General features: G+C 38.3%; 2 protein-coding genes across 4 annotated transcripts; one reads left to right on the forward strand and one right to left on the reverse strand.

Moving 5' to 3' along the window:
• Nucleotides 1-1087: 1087 nt before the first annotated feature.
• On the reverse strand, nt 1088-12756 carry prpsap1 (phosphoribosyl pyrophosphate synthetase-associated protein 1). 2 transcript variants are annotated; one of them, XM_040006088.1, is made up of 11 exons: nt 12365-12756; nt 12060-12112; nt 10672-10738; nt 10397-10569; nt 10191-10306; nt 10024-10079; nt 9673-9818; nt 8580-8621; nt 5949-6019; nt 4252-4398; nt 1088-2750 (listed from the first exon to the last, which is right to left on the reverse strand). In XM_040006088.1, the coding sequence occupies exons 1-11, from the start codon at nt 12445-12447 to the stop codon at nt 2592-2594; spliced, it is 1113 nt and encodes a 370-aa protein (XP_039862022.1). In that variant the 5' UTR covers nt 12448-12756; the 3' UTR covers nt 1088-2591. The 2 variants fall into 2 exon arrangements, with proteins under 2 accessions (XP_039862022.1, XP_039862023.1); XM_040006089.1 differs by lacking the exon at nt 8580-8621 and having other exon boundaries at nt 12365-12755.
• A 2423-nt stretch (nt 12757-15179) lies between these two features.
• Nucleotides 15180-20780, forward strand: LOC120717880 (cytoglobin-1-like). Of its 2 annotated transcripts, XM_040006170.1 has the most exons (5): nt 15181-15382; nt 15476-15618; nt 18514-18745; nt 19718-19917; nt 20204-20780. In XM_040006170.1, exons 2-4 carry the CDS (start codon nt 15476-15478, stop codon nt 19880-19882), a joined length of 540 nt encoding a protein of 179 aa, XP_039862104.1. In that variant the 5' UTR covers nt 15181-15382; the 3' UTR covers nt 19883-19917; nt 20204-20780. The 2 variants fall into 2 exon arrangements, with proteins under 2 accessions (XP_039862105.1, XP_039862104.1); XM_040006171.1 differs by having other exon boundaries at nt 15180-15379; nt 15474-15618; nt 19718-20780.
• Nucleotides 20781-21335: the final 555 nt, after the last annotated feature.

Consider the following 21335-nt stretch of genomic DNA (forward strand, 5'->3'; position numbering starts at 1 on the left):
ACTGCATACTGGATCTTTATGCTAACATTTGAATCACAGTGCATGTTAAAAGTAAATGAAAGCCTTCTCATAAAGTTGTATTCAATTTTACATTTGTCTCTGCAAGATCGTTTTAGCAGGATTCATTAAATATCCAAACAGAATACATATAAAAACCCAGAAAAGCAAAGAGAAATCTGGTTCTTTGTAGCCAAAACTACAAATGGAACAAAATGTTAGCTTTTCCTTGCTGAAATAGAACATTTGGACTGCAAATGTATCTGTAATCTTTAAATCTCTCTGATTCTGACAGACCAGTTTCTTTTGTTACATATTAGTTGAATTCAAAACTAAGGCCCACAAACCAAACCTGGTACTTCTTAAACTTTAATCCAGTCCCCATATCCTGTTTTTCCAATAACTTTTGTTAAGCACCACAACTCACAACCTATAAAACTAAACAGACATTTGCATCTCTACAGCATCAGTAAACTAGCTGCTATGGAACAAAAAGGAAATTCTGTGACTATTTTGGTTTTCAGAGAATCCAGTTTGATTTCTGAATCCACGTCCTTCTTTGGAAACAGTCCTGGACCACAAAGGCTTCAGAGAGGTTCTGAAGTGAAAGTGATGGAGCTGTAAAGGGTAATGGCTATGCCATATAGTACAAACAGTCTACATAAGGTTCATAGTCAGGCAGTATGTCAAGAACACAGCTAAAGATTGATTTTCTTTTTATTAGAACTTATGTTTAATGGATGCCCCATTGTGTTAACTGATGTCAAATTCAGGCTTGTGACTTTATAAGCTATGTGGTAGCCTTTAAGCAGAAATGTAATATGGCTGCAATTATTTAGCTTGAGTGTTATAACATGTGTTATAAAGCTAATAAGCGGTTTTTTGTTTTTGATTGATGCAGCACAAATTAGATGTGATTTTCATTACAGAACAGACTCAAATAATCTAGAATGTATAGATAGATAGTGTGCACATGTTTTGCAAAGGGAGTTATTCAAATAACATTTTTTTCAGAAAAGTGGCAGATGCTGTGGATTTAATTAATTTAATGAATAATAAAATTCCTTATTTGGTAGAGATGAGGCAGAACCAGAGGCAATGTTTTTTTTAATTTCACAAACAGTGACAAACACAGTACAGTCTGACAGAAAGGTGGGGTTGGGATGGGGAGGGGTTCAGGGAAACAGTAAATACAGAGGATTTCTGAAACACGCTGTGGACAGAAATTTGAGCTGACATGGCAATGGCATTTTTACCCAACTCTGTGCACAAGAGTGCCCAACCTTATCAAATAACATCCAGCATCTATAGCAAACCTAAATGATAAGATAAAACGAGCACAGGTGTACAGTACTGCTGTATGGAAGACATTCTCGAAGTATTAGGGTGAGCGCACACAACAGTAAAACACCTTCATAAGCACAAGAGCAAATAATTGTGCATTGGCTTCTAAAGTATATTTCCCTGAGCAAAAGGCTCAAACAGCATAGAAAATAAAGTCATTTTCACTCAACCTTCACGCTGAAGTTTTCTCAGAGGCCATAGTCACTTGGAGACTAACATCAGAACTGTGCTGCTGTGTTGCAAATCATCTTAAAAATTAGAAGGCAAAACAAATGCACAAACAGGGGACACCTTACAAAGATGTCAGTATGTTGCAAAACTGTCTATCCAAGTCAAGGCTTCAATATAGGCCATCTAAAGTAGGTAGCACAAATTATCTGTACTTTTAATTACACATAGAGAACAATATTCACCTTCATCAAAAGGCATTCAACCAAACCATCGCAGCTCCCTGCATCAGTTGGCAATAGTGTGGTGCACACCTCCCTTTAGCTATGTCATATGTAGTGCATTGTCACAATCAGGTAATAGTTAACGGCATTTCAGTCGATTAATAAAGCGAGAATATGATTAAGGCTCATTTCGCCCACAGCAGCTTGCAGCGGTGGTATGAAGCCATTCGCTCTTAACTTCCTGCTGAGAGTGCAATACAACAAAAGTGAGTGACATTTTAACCTGTGGTGACGACATTCAAAAACATTTTTATTTCCCCAAATATTTCCACAGAAGATGCAAAGAAAAGCTTCATAAAAATGATCATTTGAGAACTACAGTTTGTATACTTGTTCTTACTCATTAGATGAAACATGCCTCGTTCAGTGCAAAGAAATCAGTGCCTGAGCAGCCCTGATCACAAGACCTGGCAAGGTGCTGGTTAGTAAAGCCAACAAATTCTTGCCAGCTCTTCTCCTTTGCAGATTAAGCTCAGTCACTAGATAGGAGGTACTGTTAGAGTATGACAAAATAATACCAATACAAAGCATCTTTTGTTCAAGTGAAATGAATGAGAGCAGCGAGACGTGCCTTAAAAAACTGAAACAGGTCTTGTTTTTTATAATATCCACGACACGCCCGAAAACGTATCAGTTTTTAACAAGTGAAATATTTTTTAATAACTTCTGGTAAGAAGATAAATAACTTTGGGCAATTTATAGAATCTCTTCAAATGACTTACATTGCTTTTTTTTTTAACATGTATAACACAGGAAATTATGACTTGCTCTCTATCACTGACAACCTCTGATGCCACTCTAGTCATCCACAGTGATGTTGCGGAACAAGTAAGCCATGGACTCGCCATTGTGGATCCTGCGGATAGCCTCAGCTAATATCATGCTGACATCCACAGTTTTGATCTTTGGACACTGCAGCTTCTGTACTTCATGGGGAACTGTGTTGGTCACCACAACCTGAGGACCCACAGTAAACACAGACATTTTATACTATGAATATATTTTTTTGTAATATTAGTTTGACATATAATTAACAGAGCTGCTTTAAAATGACTTGAAACGCAAGTATCCAAACATGGGCATGCACTTGAAAGAAAAAAAAAAAAAAAGAGGGGGGGGGGGGGGGGGGGTAAGTTTTACTTTAAAAAAGGGACAAGTCGGTAAAGACATAAACTGGACCCAAAACATAATTAAACACTTAAGCAATACTGCCATTGACTCAGGTCTGTTACTCAGATCTCAGTTTTGTGAAAGAAAGATGTCCCAAGTTCAAAAAGAGGACAAAATACTTGTACAATGAATAGAAGATCACAGGTATAGTGTTTCCTAGTTGCCATCCCTGACTTTTCTATCTTTCTTCTTCGTGCAATCAATCAGAAAAGTGCAAGAGGCACAGGATCAATATTCTGATTCTGTTGTTTGAATAACTTATTTCTATAATTCTTAATAAATGAGCACTGCAGCAGTTTAGGAAACAGCTCCACACTGAGTTTGCCACCTTCACACTCTGCAAACTTTTAAGATAACATTTGTTTGTTTGTTTCCCCAATAGTATTAATATCAAAGTAAAGCAAAAACTTGAATCTTGACTCTGTAGGATAATTTAGTGGCTCTGTTATGCTGACAGAGACATGGCTTGGACCCACTTGTCTTTTTCTACCCTGATAAGAATGATTGTTTTTTCATCCATATGATACGAGGAGTAACTGAACAATTTGACAAGTATGAAAATGATGTGAATAAGCAGCTGTGGTTTTCACACTTACCAGACATCGACCCAGATGAACACAATTCAGATTTTGACTAATGTGTTAGACGGCACTGGAATTATTGAAGCTTTTCTAGTAGTACTACAACACTTTGCTACAGGATGGCTATAGTAGAGTAGCTAGAGCAAGTCATTAGAGGGTTGGTGACTCCAGTCTGCACACCAAAGCATTAATGGGAAAGATACTGAAGCCTTAGATGCATTCACTGGAGTGCAACTGTGTATGAATATTAAATATAAAGTATGAATGAGTGCATGAGGCATGTATGTTTTAAGGGCTTAGGGTAGAAAAGCACCAACTACCAGTCCTTTCACCAGTAAGTGGATCAAGATTAAAGAGACTAATAGATCAATTAATAATTAATAGATCTCAGATCTCACTTGTTTGTTTTTAATAAATCATAAATGTAGAGTAAACTGCAACTATTGTTTTCTAGATAGTTAAGAGGAAGTGAAAATGAAAACTTCTATTCAGCAGATCATGAAACTCCTTACACAGTACAGGGAAAAAATGCCCACTACGAGGAAGCATCTCGTTTTACACTCTGTTTGCAATGAACAAATGATAGCCCGTAAAAAAAAAAAAAAAAAAAAAAAGACCTTTTACCACTTCTCCTTTAGCTTGTGTGACAGTTTCGTTCAAATACATGAATAACCAGTTCTCGCGTGGGTGGGGGGATCAGTCCTCACCTCATCAATGGCTGATTCCTCTATGAGACGTGGCGCGTCAGCAGAAAGTAAACCATGTGTGGCCATAATATAAATTTTATAGGCTCCTCTCTCTTTCAGGATCTCGGCAGCAGCGACAAAGTCTCCTACATCATCTATGATGTCATCCTGTCAGAAAAAAAAAAAATACAATCTGTAGTTAAAACTGCATCACCCTTTTTCTTTGTGCTTTTTTTCCTATGATTATTGGTGATATACTTGCGGCACTGCTCACAAGCAGTGTAATGATATACAAAATATACAAAAACACTGTCAACAAGAAAAGATTAGGAAGTGTCAAAACTCTCACATTGCTCATTGTTCAGAAAGATAACTGGATCATATTTACCATTAGAATTAACTTCCTGCTTTTTGACTATAGACAAAGAACAAATATTGATCAAACAAAAACAAAGAAGTTAAAACTTTGTTCCTGTTTTAAAAACAAAGAAGGGATAGCGTCTGTACCTTAAGCGCTGGGTACCAAATGATTCAGGAGAAAGACCGAAAGATCCATTATACCCCTACTAATCACACTCAAAGACTGAATTTGATCATCTTGTTGGATATTTTACTTGATTCTAGGGCTGTTCGATATAACGATATATATCGGATGACGATATAAAAACATCGTTTCATTTTACGCTATCGTTTGTTTCGTGGTGTCGCAACATAAACTGTTTACGGTAATATTTTTTCATCGTTTTGATGGTCACTGTAGTTGCTATATTAATTTCTTAAAAGTTCTCTCTTTCTCTTATATTTAATATAACCACACTACAGACGGACAAGCGACTGTTTTTGTGAGTTGTCATTAGCAACAACGACGGTAAAACCATCGCGTGTCCGCTTGTTTATTTTCCATATAAACCTTTCACAATAAAGCTCAAGATCCTGTTGAGACTTTTCAAAATAAACCGAATCACGTGAAAGAGTATGCAGTGTTTACGGATGGGAAGCAAAAAAAGAGTCGCCAGGTGCTAAAAAAAATAAACCTTAGACTCAAACGTTAGAACAGGCTTTTCCCCGCCCGCAGCACGCTGTGTAATAAATACTCACAAAGAAAATGGCGGCCGTTACAACTTATGTCTAAAAATGTGTAGTTTCATGCATCGGTTAAAACACTCGACTCCAGGTACACGACGCCCAGCTGGAAACACTTCACATGTTTCAAATGTTGCATTTTTGTGATTTATATCGTTATCGGGACGATAGATGTCTTATATCGGGATATGAGATTTTGGTCATATCGCACAGCACTACTTTTATTTTTTTTTTTTTTAAATGTCAGTTTTCCCATTTTTTGGCTTGGATTAGATCTTTTCACATCCTTTAAAACAGAATTTGATAACTTACAACGAATAAGGAAAAATAAAAAACAAAAATATGTAGCAGAAGATGAAGAGCATACGTAACCAAGTAAAGTAAGGACAGTGCAAAACCAGAATTGCAAAAACACTTGGTGCAGAATGCACTGGATAAATAGACACACTTAAAGGAAGTGACTGGCAGACAGTAAGCATATCACACTTCAAAAAGAACTAGCCAATCATTTTAAAGAAAGCTGTAGTGTTGCATTGGTAGATTTTATCAAGAAAGAGGGCTGAATCATCAGCTAAAGTTAGCCACGGAAGCTAATGGAAATGATAACTAAGGAAGGAGCAGCAGAAATGACCTACCACAATGATGGCAATCCTTCCTCCCACATCTCCAACCACAGTAATGGGAGGTTTCTCTTTGGCCATCATTACTGGAAATGAAAAGAGCAGTTTGCCCATGAGAGCACTTCCAGGAAGTTATGCGTACAGTTTCTCACTTAATCAAAAATAAATCTCAGTAGATTGGGTAAAATGGGTTGAGAAAATTGTTTTGCGATTTAAGCTCATTTTCACTCCAAATCATTGTTTTTTCCATTGCATGATGTGAATGATTCGTAGAAATGCTGCATTCAATTTAAATTTCAAATGCACTTGATTACACTTTCCCTCCATTCTACCCCTCCTACCCCTAAAAGATTAAACTCAAATGGCAAACATAGTACAAAACATGCCATGCAAAGATCAAATGGCCTAAGGGTTTTCTGCCCAGAATACCCAATCAGAAGACAATGTATACAACCGCCTTGACACACATGTTAGGTTGCCAGGCTGTGGCAGGCATGTGGCAGCACTCTGTATATGAATCAAATAAGCACCACACAGTCTTATTTCACATGGGTCAACAGTGGCAAGCACTGATGAGGGTTTCTTCATACACACTTGCCAGTGTTCTGGGATCAGTCTTCAGTGGAACATCAGTGCTGCCAGTAACTACTTTTACATGCACGCCATAATTTTCTACCCTTTAAAAAACATACAGTGACTTGGATATAATTTATTTCTATTAAGAAAAGCTCTGATTATCATCAATACTGTCACTGCATCAGTGCTGACGTCCACTATAACACTTCTGGTCTCACATGATATCATATCACATATCGCTATGTGTTAATAAAACATGAAAGTGCTTCATCTTGTGGCAGATCTTATCATGTCTCTAATTCTCAACTGATGCATTAAAAATTATCCTCAGATAAGGATTGATGCAGTGTACTTAAAGTGGAGAACCATCAGTAACACTCTGACATGTAACCCAAATCAAAAACAGCTGTTTTCTGATTACAGGTATGCATGTAAATGCAGTCATTTAGAGGGTTTTGAGGAAACAATCAACTGATAAACAATCAGCCAGCCAAGCCGATTGTGCAGGAAAAGTATAAAGCAGCAGAGAAAGGTGGAGGCATGCCTTGCAGAACATTTTGCTGAATACCGTGAGTCCCACAGCATCAGAAAACCTGGGAGTGTCACATTCAGTCTTTTATTGCTATCAACCAAAAACAGCAAGAGCCATGTTGTTAGCGGTACACACACTTAAAATACATTGTCTCGACAGTTTGTTGATGTGCTACAACATTGTTCTGAAAATGTCTGCTCAGAGGTTTCTGAAATTAATTTCAGATGTCTAAAACGTATCGATACTTTGAGTTATCTGTAGAAAATGTTAAATCAACAGGTTGGCATGCCCAACCTGTCCAAACGGCCTAACAGAGTTAAAGCTTTGCATCACATTAAATATGCCACCCATCAGATCAGCCAGTAACCCATATACAGGAAGTCTGGACCGGTTCTTAGTGTAAAGGGTCAGTGGCTCTGAGCCTATGGGTATTACAGTGTCTTGGAAATGATTTGAGCGAAAGGAGATGGGGTACATCCTGGTTTTTGCTTTGCCCCTGCTAAACTGCTTCAATAAAATATCCTGAATTCAGAAGTCTAAATTTCAGACATTTCTGTTTTAACTCTTTACGTAATCTTGTGAATAAGCAATAAATCTTTTAATACTTCTTACATGTTACCCTCAGGCCTTAAAATTAACAGATCCCTGGGACCTATATTCTTTTCCTGGCCACCAACGTACAACCTAGCAAAATTACCAAGAGCAAGCATCACAACAGGAGAGCTGCCATTAACCAGTGTGGCTGACAAATGGTACTTAACCTACAAGGCTACTCAGCCAAGCAGGATAGACACTGGGAGGACCACCAGCTCAAGAACCAAGGTCTGCATTATCTGTTGGGAGCATTGCTTGGAATCAAAAACATGGTCCCTTTAAAAGAAAAGCTGGTCCAGACCTGTAGGAGTAACTGACCGATCCAACACTATTCAATAATAAAATAGGTTATCTGATCCACCATATTAAAACTGCTACGATTATGCTATATGCTATAATTCACTAACCGTCCCATTCACAACATCTTTTGTTCCCGTCGCTGGATGTTAGATTTCAAATGCATGCGTTACTGTTTTATGACATGCTGTTATGACCAAATGTTAATCAGGTTTTTAAGGGCGGATTTTTTATGGGTGCACAATGTGTTGATTGGCAAGATGAGTCCAGATGTTCAACTACAAAATAAAAACAGAAAGAATGTTTGGTATGGTTCTGGTTTGATTTATGGATTTGGAGTTTAAAAAATAAAATAAAGTAAAATAAAAATCAGAACACAACAAAAAAAGAGGGTTTTGACCATCTTGTAGAACTAGCTGTCTGGAGTCAAAGAAATGTGGCATAATGCAAACAGTATATCGAAACTGAAATTAACTGGTCTTTTAATTCGTTTGAGCACTAATCATCCACTTTGTTTTTACCGACCTGAATCCAGACTGTATTTTCACAAGATGCAACACAAACCCTTTGTCTACACATGCAAATTGAGGAACCATTTGAAGAGGAATCATTTCATAGTCAGATGTAAATTAATTTTACGGTCGTACTTGGAAGTTCTATGCCAGGGAACGGAGCTTGTTGTTTGCCTGCTATTGTCAACAAATAAACACCACGTTAAACACAAATGCACAAATATTTGACACGACACAACACATGACGCCAGGACTTGAAAAATCCTCTGCTCGGCCTGACGGGAATTTAAAAAGCGACACAACAAATCAGACTGATTCTAATAAGAAAAATTAAGGATGAAGCCATTTGTGAGTTGCAGTTCCAAAAGAGGATTTTTTAAGTCAAGGTTAAAAGCACAACGCTGTTGGTTTTTTGTTGGTTTTTTTAAACAAAATAATCAACTAAATATTGGACACAAATTTGGAGTCATTTGCCAACGACACACTCATTTGACATTACTTCAGATTCAGAGTTAGCACTATAAAAGCTTCACCCAGTCACATGTATTCGCACCAAAAAAAAAAAAAAAAGAAGGTAAAATTAATGTGGCAAGAAACAAGCAGAAGACTGCGCTTTTATGATTACATTGTAGTTTACACTTTGTAAGTTAGGAACTGCAGCTTGCCGATGCAGCATGAGTCAAAGTAGCTCATCTGTAGAAACGAAATCATGCACTAACAAAAAATAAATAAAAAACAAAAATCAGTTACTTGCAGTATGGCTGATGGTATGAGTGAGAAACGGCAGAATCGTCAGCTCAAAACAGGTTAGCATGAGTAAGAGCTGTATTTTGTCTGTTTTCCCACAGAAGACATTTTAAACTGCTACAGTAGCTAAAACACAGGTGAACTCTACCATGACTGCATCCCACTGACTTTGATGCTGTTGCGCATGTTAGCTAATTGTCATAGCTTCCTGTGACGCTTAAGCCATCATTAATAAACTCATCAATCCACCTGTGCTTTTTCTGCTTCTAAATGTCTGCTGTGAAAAGGTCTGTTAAATTATAAATACAATGAAGTGCTAACATTAAAAATTCAGACAACTGAAGAGTTAAACTAGGAGAAAATTCTGAAAGAAACAATAAATAATGCAAATCATCAGTGCTGGTAATATCTATGGAGCACTTAAGCTACAAGAAAAATTATAAAAATTAAACATAAATGCTTTTCATATGGGTTTTCTTACAAGGAAGCTCCAGGCCTGTGTGTCCTGTTGTGTTGCGTACACATGGTGGGGAGTGTCTTCCATCAGCCATGTCAGACTCTGAACACTGAGCCTCGCCGTGGATCACAGCCAGACCGAGACGCAGTCTTTCTGCATAGGACTGAGCCCTATAAAATAGTAATAATAATAATTAACAATTAGTCAATAACAACATTATTATTATTACCAGTAACAACATGTATATATATATGCACGTTAGTTATACATATGTATCTAAATATGCATGCATAGAATAGGACAGAAATTATTTTTGCAATATATATCTGATGTAAAGATTATCAAAAATTATCAGTGGTGTATTGCATCAGTTACCTTTTAGCTGCAGCAGGGGACTTTGCCACAATGATGGCATTTCTGTAATCAGGGATCTGGCAATAAAGAGTGAAAACAGTTTTATTAGACTTATTGATGGAGTTCTGGACTGAGTGATCCACAGGTCACTAGAATACACACAGCAGAGATCTGACAGGGATCATTACCTCTTCTTGAATGTACTGAATCAAAAAAGGGGAGGCACGCAAGTTGTCCACGGGAAAGCTGAAGAAGCCCTGGATCTCCTTCTGATGCAAGTCCATGGTGATGATGTGTGTTAATCCTTCAGAGTAAAAGACATCAAATAATCAAACTCAAATAAAGATTCTTTGAACAAATCACAGATTGAGGTTTTCTTTTTTGCTATTTTTACCTGCTTTGGCTAACATGGAAGCTAACAACTTGCACACTATTGAGCCCCTTTTTCTCATCTTGCACTGCTTGCTGTAGGGGAAGTAAGGAATAACTCCAATGATGTTCTTTGCACAAGAGGTCTTGAGGGCATAAGCCATGACAAGCAGCTCCATGATGGCTGTGTTCACATCCCTGATTGTAAAAAAAAAAAAAAAAAAAAAAAAAAAAATATGACTCTGTTTGGTGATAATCTAATAACCTCTTTAAATGTTTGGCACATCCTACTATACTCACCGTGGGATGGTCTGGATAATGAAGATGGTCTGTCCACGAACAGATTCTTTTACATCCACTCTGGTCTCTGAACAGAGAACATACTTCACCAATACTTTTTAATACACATTTGTTGTTTATTTGAGCAACAGAACACGGGATGTTGTACATTTACATCTCATGACCTAAAAACTGATGAAATCTTGTAGCTCTATTACATGAACAATGTGCTATTTTTGATGGATTCCATTAATTTCTGCAACAGTCGTGTCGTATTAATATCCATGCCCTACTCCACTGCAATCCTGTGCCAACAACTTTTAATGCAACTATCAGGAAAGCTCTGCTTTACCTAATGAAACAGAAAGTGGTACAGATACTGATAATCTGAGCTAAAATGTCCTAGATCAATTTCTTCATTGACCATTCATACTACACCAAAACTAGTAAATAATTGATAAACACATCAATAACATAAAAGTTCCTGATTTTCCACTATCTACTATAGAAATGTGATTCAATGGGACTACAGCGGGAATAAAATAGGAAGTTTTCTGTTAATTAGCAAAGGCTTTCTATTTTATAACAACAGGACAGCCTGTTCGTGAATAACCAGAACTCTTCTTGTAATTTTACACATTATATTCTAACAATTTAACTGTACACGACAAACAGTCGTGCTGACAGATTTCTTTCTTTACAACATCAGCATTTCTTTATCTTATAGAAAAATGAACCATGTTATTGAAACTACATGTATTGATCTTATATTAAGATATGTCAGGTATTATATAAGCTTAAACTTCTTTACACTGACAGTAAGCAGTTTTGCTTGTTCAGATTCAAGGTCAAACTGGGCTGTAGTGTCCCATGATATAAAATGAGTTTGGTATCCCTGATCTAGAGGATACTTCTATTTATATAGCACCAAATCACAACAACAGTTGCCTTGGGGTGCTTTATATTGTAAGATAAAGACCCTACAATAATACAAAGGAAAGTCCAACAATCAGATGAGCCCCTAGGAGCAAGCACTTGGTGACAGTGATCATTGGGAGTGAGGTATTAAAATAAGAGGGGAAAAGTCATGGACAAGCTGTTTATAAAGTCCACTTCTGGTGAGAAATCAGCTTATCAAGCAGAACAAATTGAAATACCAAGTCTGAACTGAACTTACACCTGTCCCTGAAAATTGCACTTACATTATACATTTAATAAAAAGGAAAAATTCAAATACCAATCTGAAACAACAAATAGTGATTAAAAATATCAACTACAGTAACTTTAGCACACAATCTCTAACTACCCTCACCTACTTGTGTATCAGATCACAAGCCTACATTTCAGATAAAACCTGACCAGAAACATTTGGAATAAAATTGCATATAAAGCCATAACACCCTGCTCACCTCTGTTAGACTCCTGGAAGACCACAGACTTCCCCAGCTCCACACCCAGACGCCTGTGAAACATGAGCACAACATGGAAACCTAATGGTCATCTGCCAGCTGCAGAGTTTCAACACACAATATCAGGCTTTCACCACACGACTAATTCATTCATCCACGCATTACAGACCACACTCACTATGCATGGTAAAGTGTCAGCAGTGAAGTTTTTCCACAATTATCACCGACCAACAACCTAAAGAAGCACTATTAGTGGCATTAAACATTAACTAGCAGTCAGTCTTACGGTTCAAAGCATTACTTACTCTGTTATTTTCTTGGCTAATTCTGTGCATGCTGCAGAGGAGTTTGCAGAAAATACTCGATAAGCACTTTTAGCGACATTCATTCTGGTGTTTAACTTGACAGGCACTGTCAACAGCTCAACCTTATTCCTTCTAACCACTTAGTTTCTTGTCCTTTTTTCTCTGACGTAGTCGTTAGCTTGCTCGCTCGCTAGCTGGCTCAAATTAACCTGCTAGGGGAGCGGATGTACCCAGAATGACCGTCAGAGTGCGGCACAAAGTTAGCTAAAACATAGCAGTAAAATAAGCATTGCTTATTTTGGTTTGTCAAATTATTGTCGCAGTTTTCGCCGGAAGTCTACTGACACCTGCCTCTCTCTCAGGTAGCAATGTAGCTTATAATGTTAACTACGGGATCCCCGTCGGGTCAGTCTTAACCGCAAATCAAAAAACACAAGTTCAGTTGTACTGAATGTCAGACGGCGGTTTTCTTTAGGGATACTAATAATCTGGTAATAATTTGGTTAACCAAGAGATTACATTTATTAAGCAATAGTTTAATAACACACTGAAAATATTCTGTTAAAAAAGTAATTTATTCAGAGCCAAAATATAGTTGAGCAAAATGTGAACATAGTCAAGTGACTAGATGAACTCGTCATTTCATATTATTGCATATTATCTATGTAAGATTATATTTTTCAGTTTTTTTAAACACTTAACTGTTTTGGCAGGCCAAGTAGGTTAAAGCTTTAAAAAAAATTAATTACGGAGTTCAATTATTTACTGTACTACGGTCAAAGTAGCATAAAATATATGTACTCCAGCAAATTTACAAACTTTCTAATTGAAATAATAATAATTCATATTATTTTATATTCATATACTACAGGTTTTTTTAATTTTGGTTAATATATGATATATGAAATATGTTGTTGTCATAGATTAATCATAGTGCGATTGTCAGTCACTTAAGATGAGATGACCATAGTTTACTGCCCAAACTAAGATAGCGAACTGTGTGAAAGAAAGAAAAAAGAAAATAAAGACACTATAAAGCGTTATTACCACAACTGTCCAGTAGATGCCACTAACGCTGTACTGACTGCAGTTACAGCAGTTATTCTTTTGGATGATAATATTATTGTTTTTCTTAAGAGAGTGGGTTAAAGGTTTGTGAAAAAGGGTCTGAATTTACTGTGGGTGTGAACACCACTAGAGATTCAAGGAGTCATGAAGTGTTTACAGAGGTATGTGGATTTGTCTACATAAACCTGTAAAAATAAAGTTTTTTGATCCCAAAGTTTATCCACAATAATGCTCTGACCTGGGGCCACAGGTCACAGCATGCACATGAACAACATACCATCCTTTAATTATGTGGCTTCTTGTACACCTTACAACCATGACGGGATGCAATATCTTGTATACCACTGGTTTAATGTGATGCTTATAATTACTGTTATAACTTGTAAGACAGTGGTGGCAAGGCAGCCATGGTGGTGCTGATCTTTGGACAATGTAAAGGAGCAAATGTAAAGCCCTGACTGTACGCTTACACGAGGTTGACGAGTAGCCTACACGGTTAGGATCGTGCGCATAGTCATGATCTTGACGAGCCAGCTTGAAGGTCACATGCCTGCATTATAATGAGCTTCACACATGAACTGATGGTGCATGTGTCACGGCCTGGGCTCTATAGCTCCTCTTCATACCCCCCCGGCTCCAATCAGCATGCACACCTGTGGCTCATCATCTCATCACCGGAAGCATCACTCTGCAGTCTCTCTGACAAACCGTTCTGCTTGAAGCACTTACCCATCACCTTGTTGTCTACCTGCCCAGCTCAGGCCACTTGCTCTGATTGCCTTCAGTTCCATTCTGTTGCCTGCCCAGCTCACTGCGTGTCAAGTTGGGTCCTGTGTGCTCTGCTTTTGATCACGAAACCCAGATCTCATTGTAATGTTTCTCACTGCACACCTTAGGAGCAATAATTCCCCGTCTCCCGTGTTACACTATCCCCCTGTTCATTTCCCCTGTTTAATTGGCACTGCCTCTGCAGACGGGGTAAGGGAAAGCTATTTGAATGGTTGGTTATGATACATCTACCTTAAGTCTACTTTTTTTTTCACCAACTTGAATGGCATACTATCAACTCTGTCAATGTTTAACGCAGAGTCGTACATTGTACCTCCCCTTGTAAGACAGTTGATATTACCTAAGTCACAGTGTCTGGTCTTGTGTTTGCTCTCCTCCCACATTTACCTCCCAGATTCCAGGCTACCTGGGTCCTGGTTGGCCAATTCATTATAAAACAGCAATAACAACTTACTCAAGCTTTTTTTTTTAACACATGGAAGCGATATATCCTTATACTGATAACACCAACCACAGCAAAGCTACACATGTTTGCTTATGAAGGAAGAAAATGAAAAAGTTAAAGCACAAAACACCTTATTATTATTAATATTATTATTATGATTTTTATCTATGTATTTATTTTTTCATTTACATAAAAGGAGCTTGTGAGAAATTCAATATCATTCCAGGTTATTCTCCTGGAAAGTCTGCATGAGGGACTCTAGAGGTAAAACAAGTTAAGAGTGCACCTTTATCTTATTTTACCATGCTGACATTACACTGTATCTGCGCTCACACATTATGTGCATGACATATCCGGCTCCCTTGCTTGGGATTTGTTTCTGATCTCATCGTATTTTCATTAAACACCACCTACAAAGGTGAGGCGGGCAGAGGGAGAGAAGGGGAAGAGAAGGAGGGAGGCAGGGAAGGGAGAGTGTATAGAGAGAGTACAGAGGCTCCTCCTCATTCGCTGCTGCGTGTGTTTCTTGTGTGATTTTTTTTTTCCTAGCCCGTTCTTCACTCACACTCTCGCTCAGCAGAGATTCAGAGGTCGGGAGCAGAGATTCTCACAGGGACAAGGGGTGGAAAACAGGAAACTGCTTTTCCCTTCTGCCACCACATAGGAGACACAAACAAGAGGAAAAGACATCAACAACAACAACAACAACAAAAAAGGTACAAATTGTGTTTATTTGCCTGAGGGGGAGGGGTGCTCTCATCAGCCCTGCCTTCTGCATGTGCTCAGCTCACTACACACTGTGTTTCCAGATGGAGAGGACGCAGGGAGACGGAGAGGTGGACCACCTGGAGCGGCCAAGCCCGCTGACTGACAAGGAGAGGGTGATGATCCAGGCCTCCTGGGGAAAAGTCTACCAGAACTGTGATGATGTCGGGGTGGCCATACTAGTCAGGTATTTCCTTTTCTATGTATTTTTGAGGAAATATCTAATTCACACCAAAATAATAAAAAGAGTACTGTGAAAAATGTTATCTATAATTAACAGGAATGTTATATTTGAACTATTTTAACATCCTTTTTTATGGCTATGCATCTATTTACTCACATGCTGAGTAAATATAGCACAAACAGTGTAATATCACCTATTTTGAGACTTTGGTATGAAAGTTCTTTCCATCTTTATTATATAGTTCACCACACGTAAGTTAAGGTTTGCCTTTTACCCCCTTTTACCGTCAGCGCACCAGCAGGAGCCAATAAAAAAACAGCTGATGCTTGTTTGTTCCCCAGTGCAGACTTTTTTTAAAAAAACTTCAAAATCCAGGATACGCTCAACTTCAATGAGCTTGCTGACTTTTACAGGTTTTACAGTCATCTCTTTAGATGTGACGCTCTCTTAATCCTGTTTGTTAAGTTGTTAGGGCAGAGGTCAAACATTTAAACCCCATCTGTGCCCATGAAAGGGGCACACTCCCTCTCAGAAGAGGTTCTGATTGAATGCCTGTATAGAGGGCTTGGCAACCTATGGCAGCATGACATTTAAAATCCTCCTCTTTTCTCTATTACAGTGGATACATACACAGCAGGTATTCAGTCTTTCATATATTTACTACATCATATTTTGTTGATTTGCTGGTTGATTCCTGCACTTACCACACTTTCATTTTTTCACATTGAAAGTTAAGCGAAGCAAATGTTGCAAAAATCATCCATGTGCAGGGATTTCGCAGAAGTGTGACGGCTTTGAATGGAATTCTTGTGTGACGAGATTCGATGCACGACAGAGCATGCCTTTATAATCCGTTCTGACTGTAGGAGGTGAAAGTTGAGAGGGAGTGTAATACTGTATTTATACAATCACCATTAGTAATGTAGTTTTCACAGATTGTTGAAAAGATGGAATTTAGCTTCTGCGCTTTCCTACAGAAACAGAAAATAGTATAAAAAAGTATTTAAAATATGTCCTTTCATATTGTCTTGCTTATATTCCATCACTAATTTCCTGCGACCTTCGGGAATTTGATTAATAAAGTCCGATTGATATCCGTGTCCTGGCAAAAGTCTCCTTCAGCCAGTGAGAAAAGATCCTGCCACCGTATCCAACTTCAAGCCTAACGCTGCAAATCCTTCAAACTCGTCGGCTTTATGGTCGTCAGATAGGATCTAAAGTAGCAAATCTCAGCGCTCTGTCTCTGAAATGAAAAACTTTCTATCACTTCAGCTCTTCATTTAGTCTCGAAATAAGATAAGGAAGGATTAAGAACCAATGACCATATGAAAAACTAATGAGGCTATTTATATGCAACCACAGGTCACATGCAATTACAAAGACAGAAAGATTAAACAGCACGGTTCATTATTTTGCTCCGGCACTTGCAGAAGCCCATACACCCAGGATTGAAAAATGAATGCGCCGCCTCCCAACCTCCTTCCCTCAGACGTTTAAGTTCACGAGTAAAACTTTAATATCGAGCCATATGTTGCAGATCTGACAGTGTAAATCCGCGCTTCCTTTTTCTGTTAGTTGCTCTACAGACAGGGAGGAGATGGGATATCTCGATCCGATAGCCAAAAACCAGATGCTTTGGCCCTCTTCCCAGACTGTGGGAGGGGGTACGTTTTTAGGTTCCTCATTGTTAATTCACTCTGATACTTCTGAGCGTCAAAGAAAACATCTTTAAAAGGACTATTTGCTGTCTTCAGAAAGAGCGCAGCGATATTAAATTCTCGACCCGGAGCTTAAACTGAGATGAGAAACTGAGTATTCCAACATAAGTATAACTTCGTATCTGTCTTTGCAGGAATTATAATTTCAGTGTCACTCAGAAAGAAAAGGAAGTATCAGGTGTGATCATAGCAACCTTAGTAAGCATAGAATACCCACACCCTCATCTGTAATAAGCATGTTACTTTTTTTTGGAAAGTATGCAGGATCATGTTTTTTTAAGTCCTGACAGGAACCAGAGCAGAACTAGAAACATCAGCCAACAGGTTCCCAAACGAGGAGCGGCGAGGGTGGGTGGCTTGAAAACAATATGAGGAGACAGTTTTCATGTTCCTGATATTAATTTTTTCATTCCATCCCAAGGAATGGGTAAAAGAACAAATATTGACATTGATAACAGGACTGGAATTGTTTTTCTTTAAAAACAATAGAGTTATTCATCACACTGGGTTTTCGGGTACAAAATAAGGATACGCGTATGTATACTACCTTATAAGTTGAATGGCAAAGGGCCTTAAACTGCAAATACAATAAGAAGTCTCCATCCATATCAAAGCAAAAACAGTTATGAAACAGAAAAGCTCCCAGAATATCAGAGTTAGTGCACGCTTTGGGAGTCTTTATCTGATGCTACAAGATTTACTTTCCTTCTCCAGTGTGACATATTAATTGGTTTGGAAAGCAAAGGAAGCTATAACTTTATTTATGATGATAACTATTTCATATTTAGTCAGTCAGTATTCCTCGTTTTTATTTCATAAACCTAACCACAGCTGTTGTTTAGTACAACAGAACTTGTGAAATCACTGTGTAAAGTATCTATTTATTCAGCTCTTTGCCATGATCACAGCTCTGCAGCTGGACTCTTCCCTTTAGGTTGTAAATCCTTTGCAAATGTATGGAAACCACACTGCACAGTATCAGTTTAATGCAGTTATTTTACACTAAAAGTATGCAGCACCCTTATACATGCGCTAGTGTTTACTCGTGTTATCTTGCCAACTTGACAAGGGAACGTGGGTTTATAGGATGAGGCTGCAGGCAGAAGGAAGATGAGAATAGTACAGCAGTTACACGTATGTATATATATCGTATCTTTCATTTAGCACTCCTCCTTTGCAGATTCTTTGTCAACTTCCCCTCCTCCAAGCAGTTTTTCAACCAGTTCAAGCACATTGAGGACGCGGAGGAGCTGGAGAAGAGCGCCCAGCTCAGGAAGCATGCTCGGAGAGTTATGAATGCCATCAATACACTGGTGGAAAACCTTGACAACTCAGATAAGGTGGCGTCGGTGCTGAAGCTGGTGGCCAAGGCCCATGCACTCCAACACAAGGTGGAGCCTGTGTACTTCAAGGTAAAGAAAACAGTGCGTGAACAGCTGTGCAGAAAGCACGCTCAAGACATTAGTAGAAAAAAAAAACTGTCTTTCATTCTGCACCATGTGCTTCTGTAGAGTCACGTATTTACAGTCAGTCAGTTTAATAGGTTAGCATAAAATGATCAATAAATCATTTTGCATTCACAGGAAATGATACAATGTGAGACAAATGTGATAAATGTCAAGCATACGACGCATGTCATCACCCCCAACCAGTCATGATGGCCACCCCTCCCTGAGTCTGGTTCTGGTAGAGATTTCTTCCTGTTAAAAGGGAATTTTTCCTTCCCACTGTTGCCAAGTTCTTGCTCAGAAGGGATTGGTTGATTGTTGGGGTTGTCTCTGTATCATTGGGTTTTTACCTTACAGTATAAACCACTTTATATTATGTTCGTCATTAAACTCCTCTTTCCTGCCACCTCTAGTATTCCACAAACCATAATTTTGTGACTTGGTTTTGCTTCCTGTCCTTTGATTCTTTTATGTTTTTTCTCTTGCATGTAGTTTTAAGCAGATACATAATGTACAGTCAATTGTTGTGAGCTCGTGAACAGAAACCAGCTGCACACCGTTTAATATGATGCACAACGCAGCTGTTTGGACCAGGAAACCAGATTAATTAGCTGAGAGCGCCAGAGACTGTTAGCAACCCTTCCCATCTGAGATTCCTTTGATTCAGTATTGAAACATAGAGTTACATGAAAAAACTGACACTAAATAAGAAGATAAGAGACAGCTAGTGTATTTGCAAATTTGAAAAACAGTTCCATGCATCAGACCAAAGATAACAAGCACGACTCAATCCCTCGCAGTCTGTATATTGTACATGTTATGCTTTCTTTGCTTCAACTGTACAAAAACCCGAGACTGGGGGTCAACATTTTCAGGGAAAAACAAGTCAAAGCGCTCCATCAATGTCCTGAGCACATTTGTTTGTGTCTTACTCAGATTCTGAGCGGTGTAATCCTAGAAGTCCTGGGAGAAGAATTTCCAGAGGTCATCACACCTGAGGTGGGCGCAGCATGGACAAACCTCTTGGCCACGGTTTACTGCAGTATCTCTGCCATCTACAAGGAACTGGGCTGGGAAAAGCTCTCAACCTCGACTGGTTGAACGTTTTACACTTGGACTACCCATATGGAAAAGAAGTAGTAAAATTTTCTTAGAAATATACACGCTCTCTAATAGTAAAAGTTAGTTTTATATACATACATATCGTAATACTATGATTTACTCATGATTGTGTCCATTTTCTGTTTTTCTGGTGTCGTAGTTTGAATTTTTTTTAATGTTGCATGAGAAAAATGTGAAATGGCCACTTTCATATGTAAATTGATGGTATAAAATATAAGCTTTGAGAATTACACATATAAAACAAACATTTACTCGGTTTTTGTTTGGGTTTTTTTAATTTTCTATTTCTTTTCCACATAGGCAGGCATGCGGGGAAACCTTCTGATTTCCAGGCTTCATAGGACATTAATCAGTTGACTCTAATGTGAGATACAGCTTGATGTAATCTAAGATCATCATGGGACGTCCACTCTTACGTGTGGTTAGTAAAGTGTGTTTCTAGTGTGTATAAGAGAGGGAGAGACAGAAAGAAAGAGAGGGAGAGAGGGAAGAATAAAAAAAATCAGCTCACCTTCTTACATTTGTACTCTTGTAAAAAGCTAAACCATTAAAAGGAGAGAGAGCAAAGAGGAAGAAAATGCAAACATAGACCCACCAGTGGACTAGAGGTCACATTTGACTTGGATGTGCCTTCTGCTGAATGTGTATATCTCGAAACAGAAATGTAAACAGCATTCTTTCTAAACAGTATGATGTCTTTCAGATGTTTAATCTTATCAGTCTGTATCCACTTGTAGCCACTTTATTAGCTCTTAAGTATACGAGACGTTTTTACATTTTTACATTTAAATGTGGCGATTGTACATTTTTCATCATGGCTCACGTTTGTATCTGTAATTGATTCAATTTTCAAATAAAAAGAAAAGCCTCTGTTTATCTGCTGCTCCAATGTGACCCTCCTGTCACTACACACTCGTGGGCATACCGACAAAATTACACCTTTCTTTTCTATTCCTTGCCCCACTGCTCCCTTATTCTGTACTTGAGTCAGCAGTGCTAAGTATAAGTGGCTTAGCTGCCGACAGTCCGTATTTATACCCTCATTTATCCCACTATGTGCTCTCTTTTCATAATATATTGTAGGAACACCGGACTTGGCCTGCAGAGAAGTCATTAGAGGGTCTGGTTTTGGTATATTTAGAAGCAGTCCCATGATATGTTCTAAACATTCACTGTTTCCCAAGTTATGTTTGAGCACAATAATATTGAACTAGATAATCCACTTATAAAGCAATGTAAGCTGATTGGTATGTTGATCTTTAGGCTCATGTTGCGAAGCTACCCTGTTGCCCCCGTTACATAATTCTGCCTATCCTCAACTGAAAAAAAGACAATATACTGATGAGATGGATTTAGCATGCTGTGCTAATGACATGGTGGTAAGGGTGGGCTGTTTTTAGAACAGCAACTCACAGCATGCTCTGTTTACCTC

Source organism: Simochromis diagramma, unplaced genomic scaffold (assembly GCF_900408965.1).
Source record: "Simochromis diagramma unplaced genomic scaffold, fSimDia1.1 OVJJ01000510.1, whole genome shotgun sequence".
NCBI lineage: Eukaryota > Metazoa > Chordata > Actinopteri > Cichliformes > Cichlidae > Simochromis > Simochromis diagramma.